Here is a 17945-nt window from a genome sequence, read left to right as displayed (position 1 = left end):
ACTTTAGGTAAGGGAAACTTAACAGTGACAAAACTAAATTAAACCGAAGTAAATTCAGAAATAATTCTGCGTCTGCTTGAATGTGCTATGTTAAATTTTCACCGATTACCAAATTTTTCGACAAAAATTCATTCTCTTATCAGAACAGTTCTGCAGTCTGAAAGTGCTTTCGGTTCTATTCTGTACAATTTTCTACTAATAAGCGCATGACTGGTGTATGTTTTCACAAATTAAAAAAAGAAAAATCAATATCAGAAATAAAGGCCGGAAGTTTTTTCAGAAACACTATAAAATTTTTTGTATAAATCATTTTTACTTTAAATTAGGTTGTTTTTAATTGCTCTCAAACATTTATTGTAGCATTTATAATAGTACAGTGTTCTTTGTTCACGCAATTTTTTGGTAGACCAATTTTTCGTCCGACCATTTAACTTTTTGTCTTCAAAAAGGGGATAAACAGGTGACTCTCGGAGGGCAGTAAGTTCTCTTAGAGCCTTACCCCTAAACAGTATCTACAAATGCGCTTCACGAAAACTGTTTTGAGGTGACAATTTCAAGGTGTGAAGGGCGGTTTTTAATTCTGAGAGTTTGAACGCCCACTACATCACCCCCCCCCGTCACCCCCACTTCCCATCCGCCACTCACCGAAGCCTACCGAAGCGAACCGCTCGCCGGTCGTGTGAGAGCATTTCATACGATGTTATTCGGTTACGTTTATGGCATAGATGCATAACAGTTACATCCGTGCAAATTATAGGGATCTGAAATATATTTCAAAGATAAACCGCAAAATTAACATACGTCATCATCGCGGTTTTTCTAAGTTGTAATTGTAGCAGCATCCACCATTTCTTCACTTTTTTCCTGAGATTTATTACACATCTCTATACGAGTAAAAAGAGGTGTTCTAAAACTCAGGAGAATGGCGAGGGAATAGTCAGTGCGATTTCAAATAATACATTAGTGGTTTCATGACAATTTTCCTAACTTCAGTTTACCCAATGCCATTTTACTCAATGCCACTTTACCTAATGCTGTCTAGCCAAATGCCAACTTACCCAATGATCTTCGACCTTTATGTTCAACTATCCCATGTTCGGTTGTGATAATTTCATATCAACTCCCACGGGCCAATTAATTATATAGTCGGCTAAATAGTTGTTCCGGTTTTTAACAAAACGGCAAATTAAAGTTTATATTGGGTAAAATGGCATTGAGTAAAATTGCATTGGGTAAAATGGAATTGGGTAAATTGTCCTGACACATACATTAGAACCAGCCATGGCACTCGGATTGTCATTTGCTCGTCCAGTTGACAGCAGGAAAAAGAACTGACATTTTTTTGGACAATTTTATATTATTTGTCCTAACTTTGAGATTGTTCTGTTTGCTTGCGGACTGGTTTCCATGCAATCTAAAGTACAATACGTCGGAAGAATTGCTCTAGAACGACTAGTAAGAGCTCTAATCAATTGCAGCCTGCTTCAGTCGGGGGGGGGGGGTGGGGAGCCTAAATGGGACTGAGAAGTTCAATAGTGGGCTTCAAATAACCACATTATATGTGAACATATAAAACTATTAAGATTTAAAGTGAAAAATAGCAGCAGTTTTGGCGCACTTTTCAGTTGAATTTTGGTATTAAATTGCTGCCAATTGAGTTAAGCTGCTTGAAGTAGTGATTGAGAGAGAATTTTAGATCACGCGAAACGCAAAAAAATCTAGGGAGTAAAAGTCACTCGAAAAGTCAAAATTGTCAAGCGAAAATTTTGAATAAAAAAGACACACACGTTTACAATAATTGCTATGAACTTCGTTCAAGAGAAATTAAACACAATCATTTTGCGTGCATTTGTCTGTCAACCAGAAGTGCACATTTGGGCAACGAAATCTAGTAGCAAAAAGAATAGGAAATTTCTTGTTTTTAGAATTGAAACGCGTTGCCTCGTTAATTACAAAGTATAATTATGATTTGTATATTTTGCTTTTTCAGGTGTCTTTACCTGAATTTTACCTAAATTTTTCAAGTAGAACTCAGATAGAAACATCAGAAAACCTGTCTGAAAAGTTCAAGCTATTTTATTTGCTTTTCTAACAATTTATCAGGTAATTTTAAGGTAAATTAGGACAAAAACACCTAAAAAACAAAATTTGCCTGAGTTGTTCAGACATTTTTAGAGGTGTTGTTCAGGCTTGTTCAGGTAAAAACTCAGCTTAGAGTACATTTTTTGTACATACAACTATTCACTGCTGTTTATTCTACGCGATTGGCGAATTTCTTCAGCATTAATAATCGCATTCAGACCTCAGCTTGCGGTTATTTCAGGCCTCAAGGACTCTAATTCAAAAAGAGACAAAAAAGTAACAAAAAATAAATTAGTCGCAGCATATATTAAAGTGGTTTTCATTGTACAACCTTTCAAAAAGCATCTTTAGAAGTCGCCTCTTCAGTCTTAATAAAATGTTATGAGGATGTCGCTTGGTCAGGCATTAGGCAGTTGAGCACTCAAGATACAAGGAAGTGGACTAATTGATATTAAAGTTACTAACTGATATCACATGAAGATGTGTCTTCAGGTGGACAGGCGAGTACTTTGCAGTGCAAGTGGACAGTGTTGAGAGAGGTAGAACCAGAGATGTACCACCCGAAAGCTTTAAATTGGAAGAACTCCTCATCCAGTTCAGATCCAGGCAGGCGACCAAATGTATTATCTGATGGACACCTTTCATTAGAAAAGAGATGTTATATCAACTGACGATGCGAACTGCGAAACCAATTTTTAGGTATGATTTTGGCATCGGACAGAAACAAAGAGCAATAAAAAAGTGCAAAAAGATCATACTAAACGCTAGTCGAGAGCAAATGTTAATCTTGCAAAATTCTTGCAGAAAAAGGATTTTTTTTGCAGGATCGTGCAAGTCAGAGTTAATCTTGCAAGATCTTGGAAAACAAAGTTGTTCCTACAAGAATCTTGGAAGTTTCTTGCAAGATCGATTTTTCATTGCACAAGTAAGAAAATTCAAATTTGAGATTTCAAATCCAAATTTTGAAGTCAAATACTTGTGCCTCATAATATGATTAAAGAACTGAAAAAAAACTAAAATCGATTATCTAACGTGTTAAGTCTTAAATAACAGTTGTTGTGTATTGTATCTGTTTTTGTATAAAGTGTATTGCAGTTCAGTCTGTTGCCAGTTTACTGTGTGAATGTAAGCAATGCAGTAGAATTAAAAAAAATGTATTGATGACCTACCAAACTCCTTGCTCAAATCCTGCTAAACCGTTGAAGCAATAGATTTGCGTGAAAGCGTGACGTCCTTGAGAAAAAGAATGCTCTAAAAACTATTATGCGTTTAAAGCAGCGAAAGCCTTTCAAAAACATCTCTTAAAACATTGTTTCTTACTGAAATCCTTATTGATATCATATCTAAACGTTTTTCTCCAGACTATTCATTACTTCTTTTTCCTCTTTTTTTATCGTCTTATCATCATGGAGAGCAACGAACAACCATCAGTAGCAGTGACATCCGAGGTCTTGAGTAACAATTACGCACAACAAAAAATTGAAGCACTTTGTAAGGAGGTTAAAGATCTTAAACAAAAAAAATATTGAGCAAGATCAGGAACTAAAAATTCTTTGGGCAAATAAAAAAAACATCATTGAACGATTACGGGCCCAGGAGAGGTATTCTCGAAAAGATAGTGTACTCATTGTGAATCCTCCTTTTAACGCTCGCACTAGTAAATATGTGACATACGACACATTAAAATTTTTTGACGATTTTCTCGGAGTGAAATTAACCGTTGATAGCATTAAAGCGTGTCATATAATACCCAACACTGAGACAGAGACCAAATGTCAACAGTGATATGCAAGTTTATTTACTTCAATGATAAGTTGGAAGTTTTCAAGAAGAAAAGAGCGCTGAGGAAAGCGAAAAATCATATTATTAATAAGAACATATACTTGAACGAGCCACTACCCGAAATCGAGGCACAGATAAAAGCTGAAGCAAAAAAAGAAATATGATTTTCAGTACACATAACTGCACTGTCTCTGTTTTGGTTGATCGAGGAAGCCAAAAACCAACATAAAAAAATCAATGATATTGAAGAACTGGATAATGTTTTGGCTGTGAAGAAAAATACGTACAACGCGAGGTCAAACAACAATAACCATGATGATCATTATTCGCCGGCTCACAGAAAGCAGAACTCAAGACAATACTGACAATGATAAAAACTTCATAATATCAGAAGTCTTGGTGAAACTCATTAATTTTTGTTAACATATTGCAATAACTGAACTGTTATTAACACAGAACTGAACGTGTGGTTAATTTTAATAATCAGCGCAAGAGATCAATTAGGATAGGCTAGGGTTATCTTAGTGTGTTTTCTCTTCTATAAGAGTGACTGTCTTGCTTGTGATTTCCGCAAGTTGTCATTAGCAAACTGTGATTTACGCAGTTTTGCTGATGGCGAGAGATGGTTACACTATACTAAAAAACTCTGTAATTTCCGCAGAGGAAGCAAAAAAAGAAGAGAAAAGAAACAAGAAACTTTTTATTATTATTTTTTTCTCTTTTCTTAAACTGCTTGTAAGTAAAACAATCTATTTGTTTAAAAAATTTGAAGAACTGAAATAAAACAATGAAGAGGGGGATGGTTTTGATTGGCTTAAATTTGCTGCCAAAACGCACTGCTCTTTTAATTTTTAAAATGAAATCTCAAATCTCCAATAAAAACAATGAAAAAAACTCAATACTTCTGCAAAATATAAGATCACTGTCAAAAAATTTTGACGAATTCAAAATATTTCAAAAAAGTGAGAAACAGGCAATTTTGATTTGCTTAAGTGAAACGTGGCTAAAGCCAACAGATAACAAACAAATTTTTAATCTAGCAAATTACAGTAGCCTATTTAGTTCGGAAAGAAAAAAGAGGGGTGGTGGCGTTGGAATTTTTGTAAATTGCTCGGCTAATGCAAAATTGCTTGCAAAATGGGAAAAAGTCTCAATTCAGGCTATATCAGTTCTGATAAATTATAGAGGAACTGAAATAGTTATAACTTGTGTTTATATACCGCCAAACTGCACCAAAGAAGCTACGTTTTCAACTTTAGGAAGTTATTTAGATGAAATAGTTCTCAAACCAAATACCAAACATATACTTTGTGGAGACCTGAATATTAATTTTTTTCACAGAGGAAAAAAATATGACCAGCTAATATCAACACATAGCGCTATTGGGCTCTCTTTTGTGTCATCACAAGATTCAACAAGAGAAACCAATTACTCGAAAACGTTACTTGATGTGTTTTTCAAATCAAGTACAAATTTCAAATCCTCTCAAAAAGTACTGAAAACAGCTGTAACCGATAACTATACCATTAAATTACAATTTTCTGAAAATACCAAATTTTCCGACAAAAAATGTAATAAAATACGAGTATGGTCCAAAAATACAGAACACAGATAATCTGAATCAAATAAGAGCAAAAATTGTGTCCTACAGCAACCTTCTGCTCAAGAAAAAATTAAATTCCATCAATTGCAATGAGTCATTGATTAAGTTCCAAGACTTTTTAAACAAAGAACTGAACAAAATAATTCCGGAAAAAACCCATCTGTTAGAATCAAGAGAAATTGGATCGACAACGAAGTAAAAAATGCTGCTACAAAAAACATCACTTAAAGCAAATGTATTCAAAAGAAAGATCTTCATCAGCCAAAGCAAAAAATGAAAATCAATCCAAAGTAGTTAAGAAACTTGTCAGGAAAAAGATGAGACAATACAATCAAACAAAAAAAAATAAAAAGCTGGTCAAAACACTCGAAATTTTTTGATGCTGTAAAAGAAGTAATGGGTGAATCCAAAAACCTAGAGATCAAGGAAGTAGAGTCAAAACTGGAATCGTTTAATAAATTTTTTGCAGACATAGGGAAAAAGCTTACAGAAAATTTTGGTGCTAAATGCAATGAGTCCTACAAAAAGAAAATTGTCAACAGTTTATTTCTCCAAAAGACTACAATAAGGGAGATAAGCAAAGTTTTGAGTGATATGAAAAAAATGCAGTGCAGATGCTTTCAATTTGAATAACTATTGCTTACGGCTGCTTGCGCCATCAATTTCACCTTTTCTCTGCGAAGTCTTCAACTCCTGTCTAAATTTTGGTTTGTTTCCTGACTGCCTGAAAATTGCAAAAGTAATCCCAATATTCAAGAGAGAGGGCGAAAGTGATCCATCAAATTATCGTCCGATATCACTGCTACCGGTGGTAGGTAAAATTTTTGAAAAAATTATCTTCAACAGAATTATTGTTTTGCTTAATAAAGAAAAAGTATTAAATGAAAATCAATTTGGTTTTAGACAAAACCGCACCACAATTGATGCACTGGTGGAACTCAGCAAAAATGATCGATTAAATTGGCTAAATAGTAAACCATATACGATCAGTACTTTCTTGGATCTCAAAAATGCCTTTGACACCGTGGACCATCAAATCTTACTAGCAAAGTGCTCCAGTTATGGTCTAAGAGGACTTGTTTTGAAAGTTTTGAAGTCCTATTTGAGCAGAAGATTTCAATACACTGAAATAGGCTCGAAGAAGTCATCTATGATGAGCATAAAAATTGGTGTCCCACTAGGCTCAATAATGGGTCCTTTGCTTTTTATTATATACAAAAATGATCTGACCCTCGAAGCATCTGACATAAAATCCATCATCTATGCAGATGACACTGTAGTTTATACAAAAAGTGAACAAAACAAATGAACCATAACAAATGAATATACAAAACAAATGAAACTAAAATCAATGTAATTCTGCAAAAAACAGCCGCCTGGTTGAAAAGAAATCGACTGACTTTAAACGTTGAGAAGACAAAATTCGTCGATTTTTCGAAAAGAGTGCAAAAAAATTCTGAAAGGGTGTATATTAACAGTAAAACAATCCAAAATGTTGAAACTTTTAAGCATCTAGGGATTCAGGTAGACCATAAATTAAGTTTTCAAGAACATGCTAAAAATTTAACGAAATGAATGTTAGGTTTCTGCTCCTTTCTCTACCGAATTAGGAAGGTCCTAACAACAAATCAATTAGTTCAAGTCTATCGAACATATGTGCAACCAGTAATTTAATACGGAGTCTTAGTTTACGCTAACACAAGCAATCAAGTACTCAAACCCCTGAATCAAATGGTGAAACGAATAGCCAGAATCATAACATTCAAAAAAAAGAACTGTATCTCAAGGGAAGAGCTTCTCAATATAGCAAATGCGCGAAACAGTTCTCGCAAATTGTGTTTATTTAAGAACAAGTTTGAAAATTTCACTGCAACCAAAAACTCGTAAAATGGTTAATTGCTTGCTAAATTTTTTCCCAATTTTGTCAATTTTATTTTTGATCGCTCAAAGCGGCAAGTAAAGGACTTTTGTCACAAGTTTTTGGACTTATATATTATTGACAATGATGAGTTGCTATCTTGGTTTAAAATGTGAGACCAAACCGAGTTCTAAACTCCAAGCTTCCAACAATTTTTTTTATGTAGCTAGTAAAGTTTTCTTATAATCTTTACATATAATCTTTGATGTTTACGATCTCTTTCGCTAGAGACACTTGAAAACAGGCCAACCTTGGCCTCAAAGTGTTCTCCTGGAGTATTAAATGCATAAATGAATTTCGATATTAACTTATAATTGTAAAAGAGCAAGTTTCTTTATTCATCTTCGAGTTAGCGTGACATCGCTTATTGGTTAAGAAATCACAGACTAACACAAACTAATTTGTACACAGAATGAAAATTATATTTTCCAGAAAAATCAGTGTTTAAAGCTTTCGTTTCAAAAATTGGTTTTAGTCTTTGAGCGCCCATTTTGAATTATTTTGTCTTTTCTGGAATACAAACACTGGTGCTTGAAAATAGAATACATTGTTGATTTTATTTGGCTTTCAAATTGTTTTACTTCTACGTTAGGACGTAAAATAAGACAGGACCTAGGACAAGGTTTTTAAAAATTGTTTTTGTTTAATTTTAGGCGTTTTTCCCCACAAAACGGATCATTTTGCGAGATCATTGTTTAGTCTTGCATAACATGACATCGTGGAAGAATCTTGCGAGATTCTTGTAGTTTTAATTTTTCTTTTCGACTTGAGAACCAAATATTTAGATGGTCTCGAGAAACCGATTGTTTAGATGATATTTGCGTAAAAAAATCAAATGTTTGATCAAAAAAATATATTTGATGCGCGAAAGCAAATGTTATCAATTTTTCTCGACAAAATGTCACATCGATCAATTCAATCAGTTATCAAAACATGGATTGGTGATTAGTATTATTATAAAAATTTGCTCAATATTAAGCATATTTTTTCAATACAATGAGGCAATGTTCACTTGGTAGATTGCAAAAAGGGGTCTTTGAAGAAAAAAATCTAGATCTCTGGAAAATAAAACGCTAAAATTTGTCGATCTATTTTCATTTTGTTTTCAATGCACATCTGCAAGCGAAACTCATTTCGGAGAATGTGTTCATAACTACCCACGTGGAAGTTACTCTCGTACAGGTACTTTTCCAAATTGAGTGATTTCCAAATTAGCAATTAGAGCATCGAAAAACCGTGTGATGTGCACGAGTAAATCTGCTTTTTTTCTACACGAATAAGTGCAGCGGGGTTTTAGGAAATAAACCCCCAAGAAAAAAAACCCAATTTAACTTTAGATAGGAAATAAACCCCCATTTTAAAATTGAATTTCGGTCTTGATAATTTGTTCGGTTGTGATAGTTTCATATCAAGTCCCACGGGCCGTTAAGGCATGGCCATGGCCAGCGAAGCATGGCCAAACAAACTAAATGCACAGCTCTTTAATAGTAAAGTGAGGGTTTATTTCAGTGGGGGTTTATTTGCTATCTAAAATTAAGTGGTTTTCTTTTCGTGGGTTTTTTCCGCAACGAGTGCAGCGACTAAACGCAAATATGAACAAAGCTTATAAATAATTGTAGTTGTAGTCGAAGTCAAAGAATCTCTAATAGTTGTTAACGGACTGCTTACTGAGCAGTTGAATCTCAATTTCTTATTTTGTAATCTGAACGGTAATGCGTTATTATCAGCATTCAAATTTCAGTTAGAAGAACTTAAAGAAGCCATAAAGACATATCAGTAGTTTTTTCTAAAGCACAGATCACCGATCCAGATAAAATTCAGCGCATGATTAAGCAAATTTTTTCAATTTATTTTGAATACTGGAACATTATCTGAGTTCAGATTAAAAAAAGATTCAATTAATGTCTTACTTGTTTGCTGACAGAAGGTATCGTGTACTGGAAGTGTAGTCTTCTGTCTGAGTTGCCCAACAGTCAGTAGTGATGAGAGTGTAGTTGTGACTCACTTCAGGATCAAAAGACACCTTCACATACACCTCGTCATTCAGCTGCACCGTCGCCGCACTCGGACTGAAAGTATAGAGTTTTCAAAGTCCGTGTCACGTTCGCGATATTAATTTCATTTTAGTGCGACTTGATTTTTGAAGGCATGAGTTGTCAGTTTTCTAGTAGAAGGAACTATAAACTTTTTAAGGCAAATTTAAGGAACTGTTAAAAATTTTTATTGTTTTAGCAGGATAAGAGTTATTGTTCCAAGCAGTCTTAACTAGAGTCTTAATTTCAACATGAATTGTTTTCGAAGTACAATTGTCCTCACTGTAGTTCATTAATTTTGCACCGTTTTATGCGTTTCATGGTAGCAGATACTGTGGACAAATGCGTACTGGGACTGAGAACACAGATTTACATCTTCAATCGCGAAATTTTCCGAGCCAGAAAGCTTATTATTTGGAAAAGGATAATATTAATGAAAATAATATATTGTTTTAAAGTAGGATATGAGCAACACTGTTACAAACCTAGCTAGAGCAGCAACACAACACATTTGCTAGGTTATCAAAAGTTTCTTGCAGTCCTTGTCGAAAGATGCCAATTAATAGCACTAAAAAGTAGGGGCAAACGAGATAAAAGTCTTTTAGAATAAATTCAGAGATAACTATTTTGTCAATAACGAAGATATCACTGCTTTAATATACTGATCTACCCTCAGTTTTCTTTCTCACCTCTTTTCGCCCCCTAGCCCCTCTATAGAAAATCTAGGGGGCGAAAAGAAGTGAGAAAAAAAACTGAGGGTAGATCAGTATATTAAAGCAGTGATATCTTCGTTATTGACAAAATAGTTATCTCTGAATTTATTCTAAAAGACTTTTATCTCGTTTGCCCCTACTTTTTAGTGCTATTAATTGGCATCTTTCGACAAGGACTGCAAGAAACTTTTGATAACCTAGCAAATGTGTTGTGTTGCTGCTCTAGCTAGGTTTGTAACAGTGTTGCTCATATCCTACTTTAAAACAATATATTATTTTCATTAATATTATCCTCTTCCAAATAACAGTCTTTCTGGCTCAATTAGTAGATTAGTATATTAAAGTGGAGATATCTTCCCTATTGACGAAATAGTTATCTCTGAAGCTATTCTGGAAAAAATTTATCTCAATTGCCCTAAAATTTTTGCATTTTTAAAAATAAAATCGAGCTCGAAGTATAAAGCAAAATTTATTAGCTTTTGAATTCTAACACATTTTTTAGGGCTAAGACTTCGCACTTTGCTGGTTTCCTTTATTTGTCAAAAGTTCAATTTTCTTGCATGAATGATTTCTATTTCCGTTAGTAGACCATCGAAAATACTGATTTCGTCTTTCTTCGAAATATTTCGATTAATTTTTTTGAAGTAATATGTAATGTTTTAACTATGTAGATCTCTTTGTTTTTCTCTTAGTAATTATCTAGACTCTGATTTTGGATTATTGAAGATAAAGATGACGGTTGTTTTAATTTGAATTTGTTTAGTTTTTAGTGTATTTTGCTTCTGGTACCAATTACTGAGACGCCGTAGTTTAAAAGTGGTCGCACAAAAACTTTGTATGTTATGTTTTTTTGATAACTCAGAGTCACTGCTGTACTTTTTTTTAAAAAGAAAGTGTCAATTTTAGCAACATTTCTCTTTCAAAAGTTCCCGTCAGAAAATTGCTGCTCCAATCTCGTTTAATTTTACAACTTTTTCCCAGCCGTTTAGTTTGTCTACAAGAATTTTTCCAACAGTGTTAAAAAACTATCAAATTGTTTTGTGTCCCTAAAACTTAGTCTCCTCTGTTCTTCGAAGAAAATTTGACGAAAAGATTAAAACAGGTTGTTGTAAAGAAACCAGGGAAAAGAGAATATGGGCTTAAGTCTACGCTTCCAGAAAAATCTTTTCAGATAACTTCCACTCGAAGCCCCGAATTGTTTTTTAATGTCAGTTATTAGAAGCCAAATTTGAGAAACGATGTTAATTCTGCTTTTGGGAATTGACGGTAGTTGTAACAAGGAGGCTCGGTAATGTGCGTTTGCACATTAAGTTCCGACCCCGCTCATGTACATTAGCTTTTCTTAATTGTCTACCAAATGAGATAAAAAAAATAACATATCATTATATCGTTCAACAAACTACTAAAAGATTAAAACAATCTACTCTAGAGGGCCTATGAGACCTGTGGCTACCATAATACGACTACCAGAAAAGAAGGCAGTAAAAATCAATTAGTTACAAATATTAATTACGACCAAAACTCCTTGTCCATTTTTTGAAAACCACTAATAAACAAATCGAAATGGCATCAGATGAAAATTATTCTAAGAAGATTAACTGGTAATTTTTTGGAACAAAATAAGAGACTTTTCCTCAATGCGTTTATCAAAACAATGCTTTTCTTAAAAATAGAATTAAATACGAACTGATTAGAAACAATAGGCATCAAATGAAATCATTAAGAGAGTCTTTTATACCTCCAAAGAGAGCGACTGAGGCCTTTCATTATCCAGGATATGTCATACGACTACAAAAACAACGACAAATAAAGGCAAAAAGGAAAAATTTGCACGATAAATTATGCACGAAAACGATGTCCCCCAATCAATTAAATATTAAGCTGATCACTAAAAACAAAAAATTATCGTTGCAACTTTTGCAGATGACAACATTTTTCAATCAAATGACGCCCATTATTGTGATACTGTGAAAAATAAACAAAAACCTACAAAAAAGGCAAAAAGGCAAAAGTCACGATAATTGGTTTTATGAAAACTGGTTGTTCCACGAAGAAAGACCAGTTGAGGAAAACAATTCATTATGAAGAGCAAATTGTATGTGAAGCGATAATTGATGTGGATTGTATATAAAGATGCTTAGCTACAATTTAACAGAAATAAAATTGGCAAATCTCAAAAACCTATCTAATAATTTCAAAATTCATGGCCAACAAAAGCTTTCGACTAAAAGAGTAGACAGTTTGTCTTGCGACTACTCTGAAAACCAATTGCAATTTTTACTCTGAAAACCAATTGCAACTATAATATGATAATAAATACAAGCTGAACTAATAAATTTCACAATCAACTTTACGAAACAACAGTTTTGAAGCCATTAAATTTATAAGATAATAACCGCAAGAATATAACATCTTTATTTGCCTGATCTTGGTCATCATAACGTATTTTTTTAAAACAACCATTACAGAATGACAACAAAAAGAACCACAAAAACTGAAAAAATCTAAACTTCACAAAATTCTTCTGAAACAAATTGTCTAAGCCCTGAAGACATCATTTAAAATGTTTAAACAACAGAAAAATTATTGTTTGATTGAACACAACATTTAAAATAGCTCTAAATGATGAAGCTTATTTACGAAAATGATGCAACATTGTAAAATACGAAAAAAACGCATACCAGAACAAAAAGGGATAAGTTGAAGAATACTATTAATTTTTTCAGAAAATTAATTCGGAAATCAAATCAACGATTATCTATTTACCGATATCAGTTATGAAGTTCATTTGCGTGTCTATAGTTGGCCACTGAGACCTTTAATTACACATTTTATGGCATATGACAACAAAAATTAACAACAAATAAAGTGCAAAAGTATAAAAAACTCTACCACTTTCTGCAAGAGAACGGTGTCGCAGCCCTTCAAACCATATGTTATGAAAACAAAAAAATGATTTCAGTTTCAAATGTTGTAAAGTTTTTCTCAGTTAGATTGTCAAATAATGTGACAATTTACAAAAGAAACAAAAACAACAGCAAAAATGGGCAATTATGCACAAAAATCCGAAAAATTTGTATGAAAACTCGTAGTACCAAAAGCAAGAAAACCTTCTGTTGAAACAATTGACCGCAAAATTAATTTGTATCCTACATGGAGGAAAGGTTGACCTGTATCTACTGAGAATAAGCAAAATATTGACTAAAACAATATAAAAAATTGACAAGTTCAAAAAATCACAGAAATTTCCTTAAAACATACATTCAGTAACATAAGAGACCTTAGGTAAGAACCGAATGAATATGAAAGGCTCACTTGCGATTCTTGATAAAAAAAATTAGATCTTTGAGGGGTTAAATTTAAAAATCAGACTGTTAAAACAATAACAATTGAAGGCAAAAGAATTCAGTTAAATTTTACTAAAACTCTTTCTAAAAGCCATAAAAACCCTTTGGTTCTCTGAATACAAAGGGCATCTAAATTCGGCCTCGATTTCAAGTAAACTGGAGCTAACATTAACAGAGCCGTGGAAAAAATTTTTATCATTAATTAACATTAAAAAACAATAGCAAAATATTTTGAAAAAAGGCAGCATCATAATAAAAACCAAAAAGTCTCTGATTCTAAAAATCCATGATATTATCGAACCTCTCTCTAATTTATCGAACCTCTCTCTTGCGCCCAGCAATCCGACCAAGTGTTCCAAGTGTTTGCAAATTAGACCAGTTCTTGAGTGGAACTCTTCAAATATTAAAAAAAACGACGATGCATTTTGTATAAATATCGAGTTAAATCTGAAAAAAAAAACGTCAAAGTTTTAATTCCAGAAGACTTTCATACGGTGCCTAACTGCAACTAGCGCTGTTTTTGAGATTAGGGTGTCTGTGTTAAGGTTTCTAGGTCACTAAGTCTGGCAAACTTTAACAAAGTGGACCAAAAATGCATATTTTGTGCCATTTTTGATGAAAAAAGTTTGAATTTTGAAATTTTTATCAAAAATTTTAGCCAAAAAAAAACTTTAATCAATCAATTGAGCAACGCTCTTCTATCTCTAACGGTAACAACAACACTTTGCCGTTAAAAGTTTTAACTTTTTTTTGAATTATATTAGCGAAATTGCTCTTAATTTTAGCAAAAATTTCTGAAAATGTGAACAAAGACAGTCGAATGTTCACAAAACTATAAACCTCGATAACTTCCTGAAAAAAGTGAAAACCGGAAAAAAAATTTTTTAATTCCGAATTCTACGCTGGACGGGCTTTTTAATGATACCACTCACAATTCTGTACGATGAATATATCGATCGGCCAAAATTGACTGAACAAAAAAAACGCAGTTGAATATATAGTTCCTCCCCACTAAAGTGGGGGTCGGAACAATTACTTATCAAAATCCAGAATGGAGATTTTAATGGTACCTTGTGTCATCGTAATTTCAAGTAAATTATCTCATTGGAACCAAAAATCACAAAAAAGACAAGCAATTCGGTAATTATTTTTAAGAAGACGTGCTCTATTCATTTTTTCCTCCTCCAATCTTTTCAACAATAGGTTAAAAAATCTCGCAACTCATGGCTCTCTCTTTGAATAAATTTTTTTTCTAGTCAGTTTTTGTTTTGTTATTTTATTTAGAACCCAACAAGAAATTTTATGATAAGACTTTTGCTGTCCAGATAGATAAAAAAACTCCTAGCAAAAATATGAAAGTTGATCAGTAAGTAAGAAGAGACTATAATAATATACTATAATTTCAATTCTGAAAATTTCATTATGTGCACATATCTGTTTGGCACCAGAGTACGGTTTGAACTTACTCAAAGAATGTAGTAAAAGCGGAGTTCTGCGCAATCTGCATTTTGTAAGAGAATTCGTTGGTTCCTTTCAGTACGACAGCATCCTCGCCTTCGACCCCAAATGAGGAATGCACTTTACCCTCTGCATCGTAATAGCAGTAGGCAGTGGCCTCCCATAGACCAGTTCTACTGATCCTAATTCCACTGCCGTTAATCAGTCCTCCCGACTGACTATCCTTCTCTCGAGTTATCACTTGGTAGTACACTACACTGTGGTTGAAGCCTGGGGCTGAAACAAAATCTTTTGAAGTTTGTTTCCATTATTGCGTAGCAAGTTTTCAACAAAAATGCAATTTGCAAATCTCGTGTCACTTTCTTTTTATAGTGATGTATTTTCCCTAGTCGACACCAATAAACAAGACATTGCTAGACAGAACTTCATCTGGCAAGAATACAAGAGTTTGCAACATCAAAGTATAGGTTGCAGGATCTTGCATGATGGAAAGTTATCTTGAAAGGTTCTTACAAGTGCGTTAGGTCGAGATCTTTACTGATCGGCGCTTATTATACTATTTATTGATTAAAAAGTGTGGGTGGCTCATTTTGTTTTACACATACTTTAGGAGACGGTTAATAAAAGAGTGTCAACTGTTAATACAAGAATATATTGGCTGGTATGGGTTACAGTTTATTCTCTACTTTATATATGATTCAAGTCAAATAAATATGCGCTGTGGCATGATTTTGGAGTCCAATTTTTGTAATAACTTTCCTAACCATAAAATATAACGTTAAAGCTTGCCTATTTTTTCCGTCAGCAGTAAAAAAAATTAGACTCCGAATAGGACTTTGTATGGTTTGAACTGTGATGTGTATGTCAACTTATGGTGGTTATTTGATTTTCTTATTGTTTTCTGTCCAATTCCTGTTTTATCTTTTTAATTCAAAATTTTCATAAAATTATTATGGATATCATACAGTGATGAGGTGAAAACAGGTTCTGGAGAAATAATTTTTTAAATTTTCAACAAGGGTTACATCGATAAGTTACTAATGAAGCGAAAAATATGAATAGTAACATCATGGGAATTAAGTACCAAGGAGACAGGACGAAATAAAAACCCAAATACGCAATGTGGCAAAATAGTCAAAATATCCCAAATATTTTCTCCATTGTTCACCTGAACGACAACCTATATCATGAAAATATATAATGAGATAATTCAAACTGCAATAAATAATTTATACAATAGTAGTTATATGTAAGCAGACCTGGGGGGGGGGGCGGTAAAAGGACGTACCTATGTATAAAGATTACCTATAGCCTACTTTCATCAATTTTCCAAAGACGTACCTAAAAAAGAGAGTGAGAACAATAGACCTGTCATCTTATCGTAATTACCCGGGGTAATTATCTTAATTACCCCAGGGAAAAGCATCCGCTCTAATGCACTTCAGCTAATCTTATCTATTTAATAAAATATATCTGCGGAACTTTTACTTTTAAGCATTTTCTCATTTTATTCATTCGCGCATAGTTATCACAACTATAACTTTCTTTCATTCATTTACATAAGGAGAAAACTATTTTATCATTTTTTCAATGTTATTCACTAAAATTTACACGATTTTGTGCTGATAAACGTAAATTTTGACAGTTTTACCATTTTTTGCCAAAAAATACCCAATTATTGGTAAAAAATACGCAATTCTGGCCAAAAAATACCCAATTTTCCCAAAAAAATACCCAATTCTGACCAAAAAATACCCAATTCTTCCAAAAAATACCCATTTTTTGGCAAAAATACCCAATTCCTTGCAAAAAATACCCAATTTTTCCCAAAAAACCCAATTCTGACCAAAAAATACCCAATTCTGACCAAAAAATACCCAATTCTGGCCAAAAAAAACCCAATTCTTGGCAAAAAATACCCAATTCTTCCCAAAAAATACCAAATTCTTCCCAAAAAATACCCAATTCTGGCCAAAAAATACCCAATTTTCCCAAAAAAATACCCAATTCTGACCAAAAAATACCCAATTCTTCCAAAAAATACCCAATTTGTGGCAAAAATACCTAATTCCTTGCAAAAAATACCCAATTTTTCCCAATTCTGACCAAAAAATACCCAATTCTGGCCAAAAAATACCCAATTCTTGGCAAAAAATACCCAATTCTTCCCAAAAAATACCCAATTTTCCCAAAAAAATACCCAATTCTGACCAAAAAATACCCAATTCTTGGCAAAAAAACCCAATTCTTCCCAAAAAATAACCGATTCTTCCCAAAAAATAACCAATTCTGGCCAAAAAATACCCAATTCTTGGCAAAAAATACCCAACTCTTTCCAAAAAATACCCAATTCTTCCCAAAAAATAACCAATTCTGGCAAAAAAATAGCCAATTTTCCCAAAAAAATACCCAATTCTGACGAAAAAATACCCAATTCTTCCAAAAAATACCCAATTGTTGGCAAAAAATACCCAATTCTGGCCAAAAAATACCCAATTTTCTCAAAAAAATACCCAAATCTGACCAAAAAATACCCAATTCTTCCAAAAAATACCCAATTCCTGGCATAAAATACCCAATTTTTCCCAAAATACCCAATTCTGACCAAAAAACACCCAATTCTTATCAAAAAATACCCAATTCTTCCCGAAAAATACCCAATTCTGGCCAAAAACTACCCAATTCTTCCAAAAAAACCTAATTCTGGCCAAAAATACCCAGTTCTTGGCAAAAATACCCAATTCATCCCAAAAAATAACCAATTCTGGCCAAAAAATGCCCAATTCTGGCCAAAAAATGCCCAATTCTGACCAAAAAATATCCAATTCCTGGCACAAAATATCCAATTATTCTCAAAAACACCCAAATGTTACCAAAAAATATCAAACTGTTGTAAAAAAAAACAATTCTAGCCCAAGAATATCTGTTTCTAGTCATGAATTACACAATTCATAGCAAAAATACCCATTTTTTACAAAAATCTACAAAATTTTTGCCAAAAATACTTAA

General features: G+C 33.2%; 1 protein-coding gene across 1 annotated transcript in view; it reads right to left on the bottom strand.

Annotated features, from left to right (window-relative positions):
• Nucleotides 1-17945, bottom strand: part of LOC142337904 (uncharacterized) — a 433158-nt gene that overhangs the window by 149094 nt on the left and 266119 nt on the right. The window contains exons 17-19 of the mRNA XM_075387540.1: nucleotides 14945-15212; nucleotides 9296-9454; nucleotides 2548-2720 (exon numbers count right to left, since the gene is read on the bottom strand). Of these exons, the coding sequence (XP_075243655.1) occupies nucleotides 2548-2720; nucleotides 9296-9454; nucleotides 14945-15212 (600 nt within the window). The remainder of the gene's footprint in view (nucleotides 1-2547; nucleotides 2721-9295; nucleotides 9455-14944; nucleotides 15213-17945) is intronic.

The sequence above is a fragment of the Convolutriloba macropyga genome, chromosome 1 (genome assembly GCF_964194025.1).
Source record: "Convolutriloba macropyga chromosome 1, txConMacr16.3, whole genome shotgun sequence".
NCBI lineage: Eukaryota > Metazoa > Xenacoelomorpha > Acoela > Convolutidae > Convolutriloba > Convolutriloba macropyga.
The sequence above is the reverse complement of the archived record's forward strand: the minus strand, read 5'-3'. Positions and strand labels throughout refer to the sequence as shown.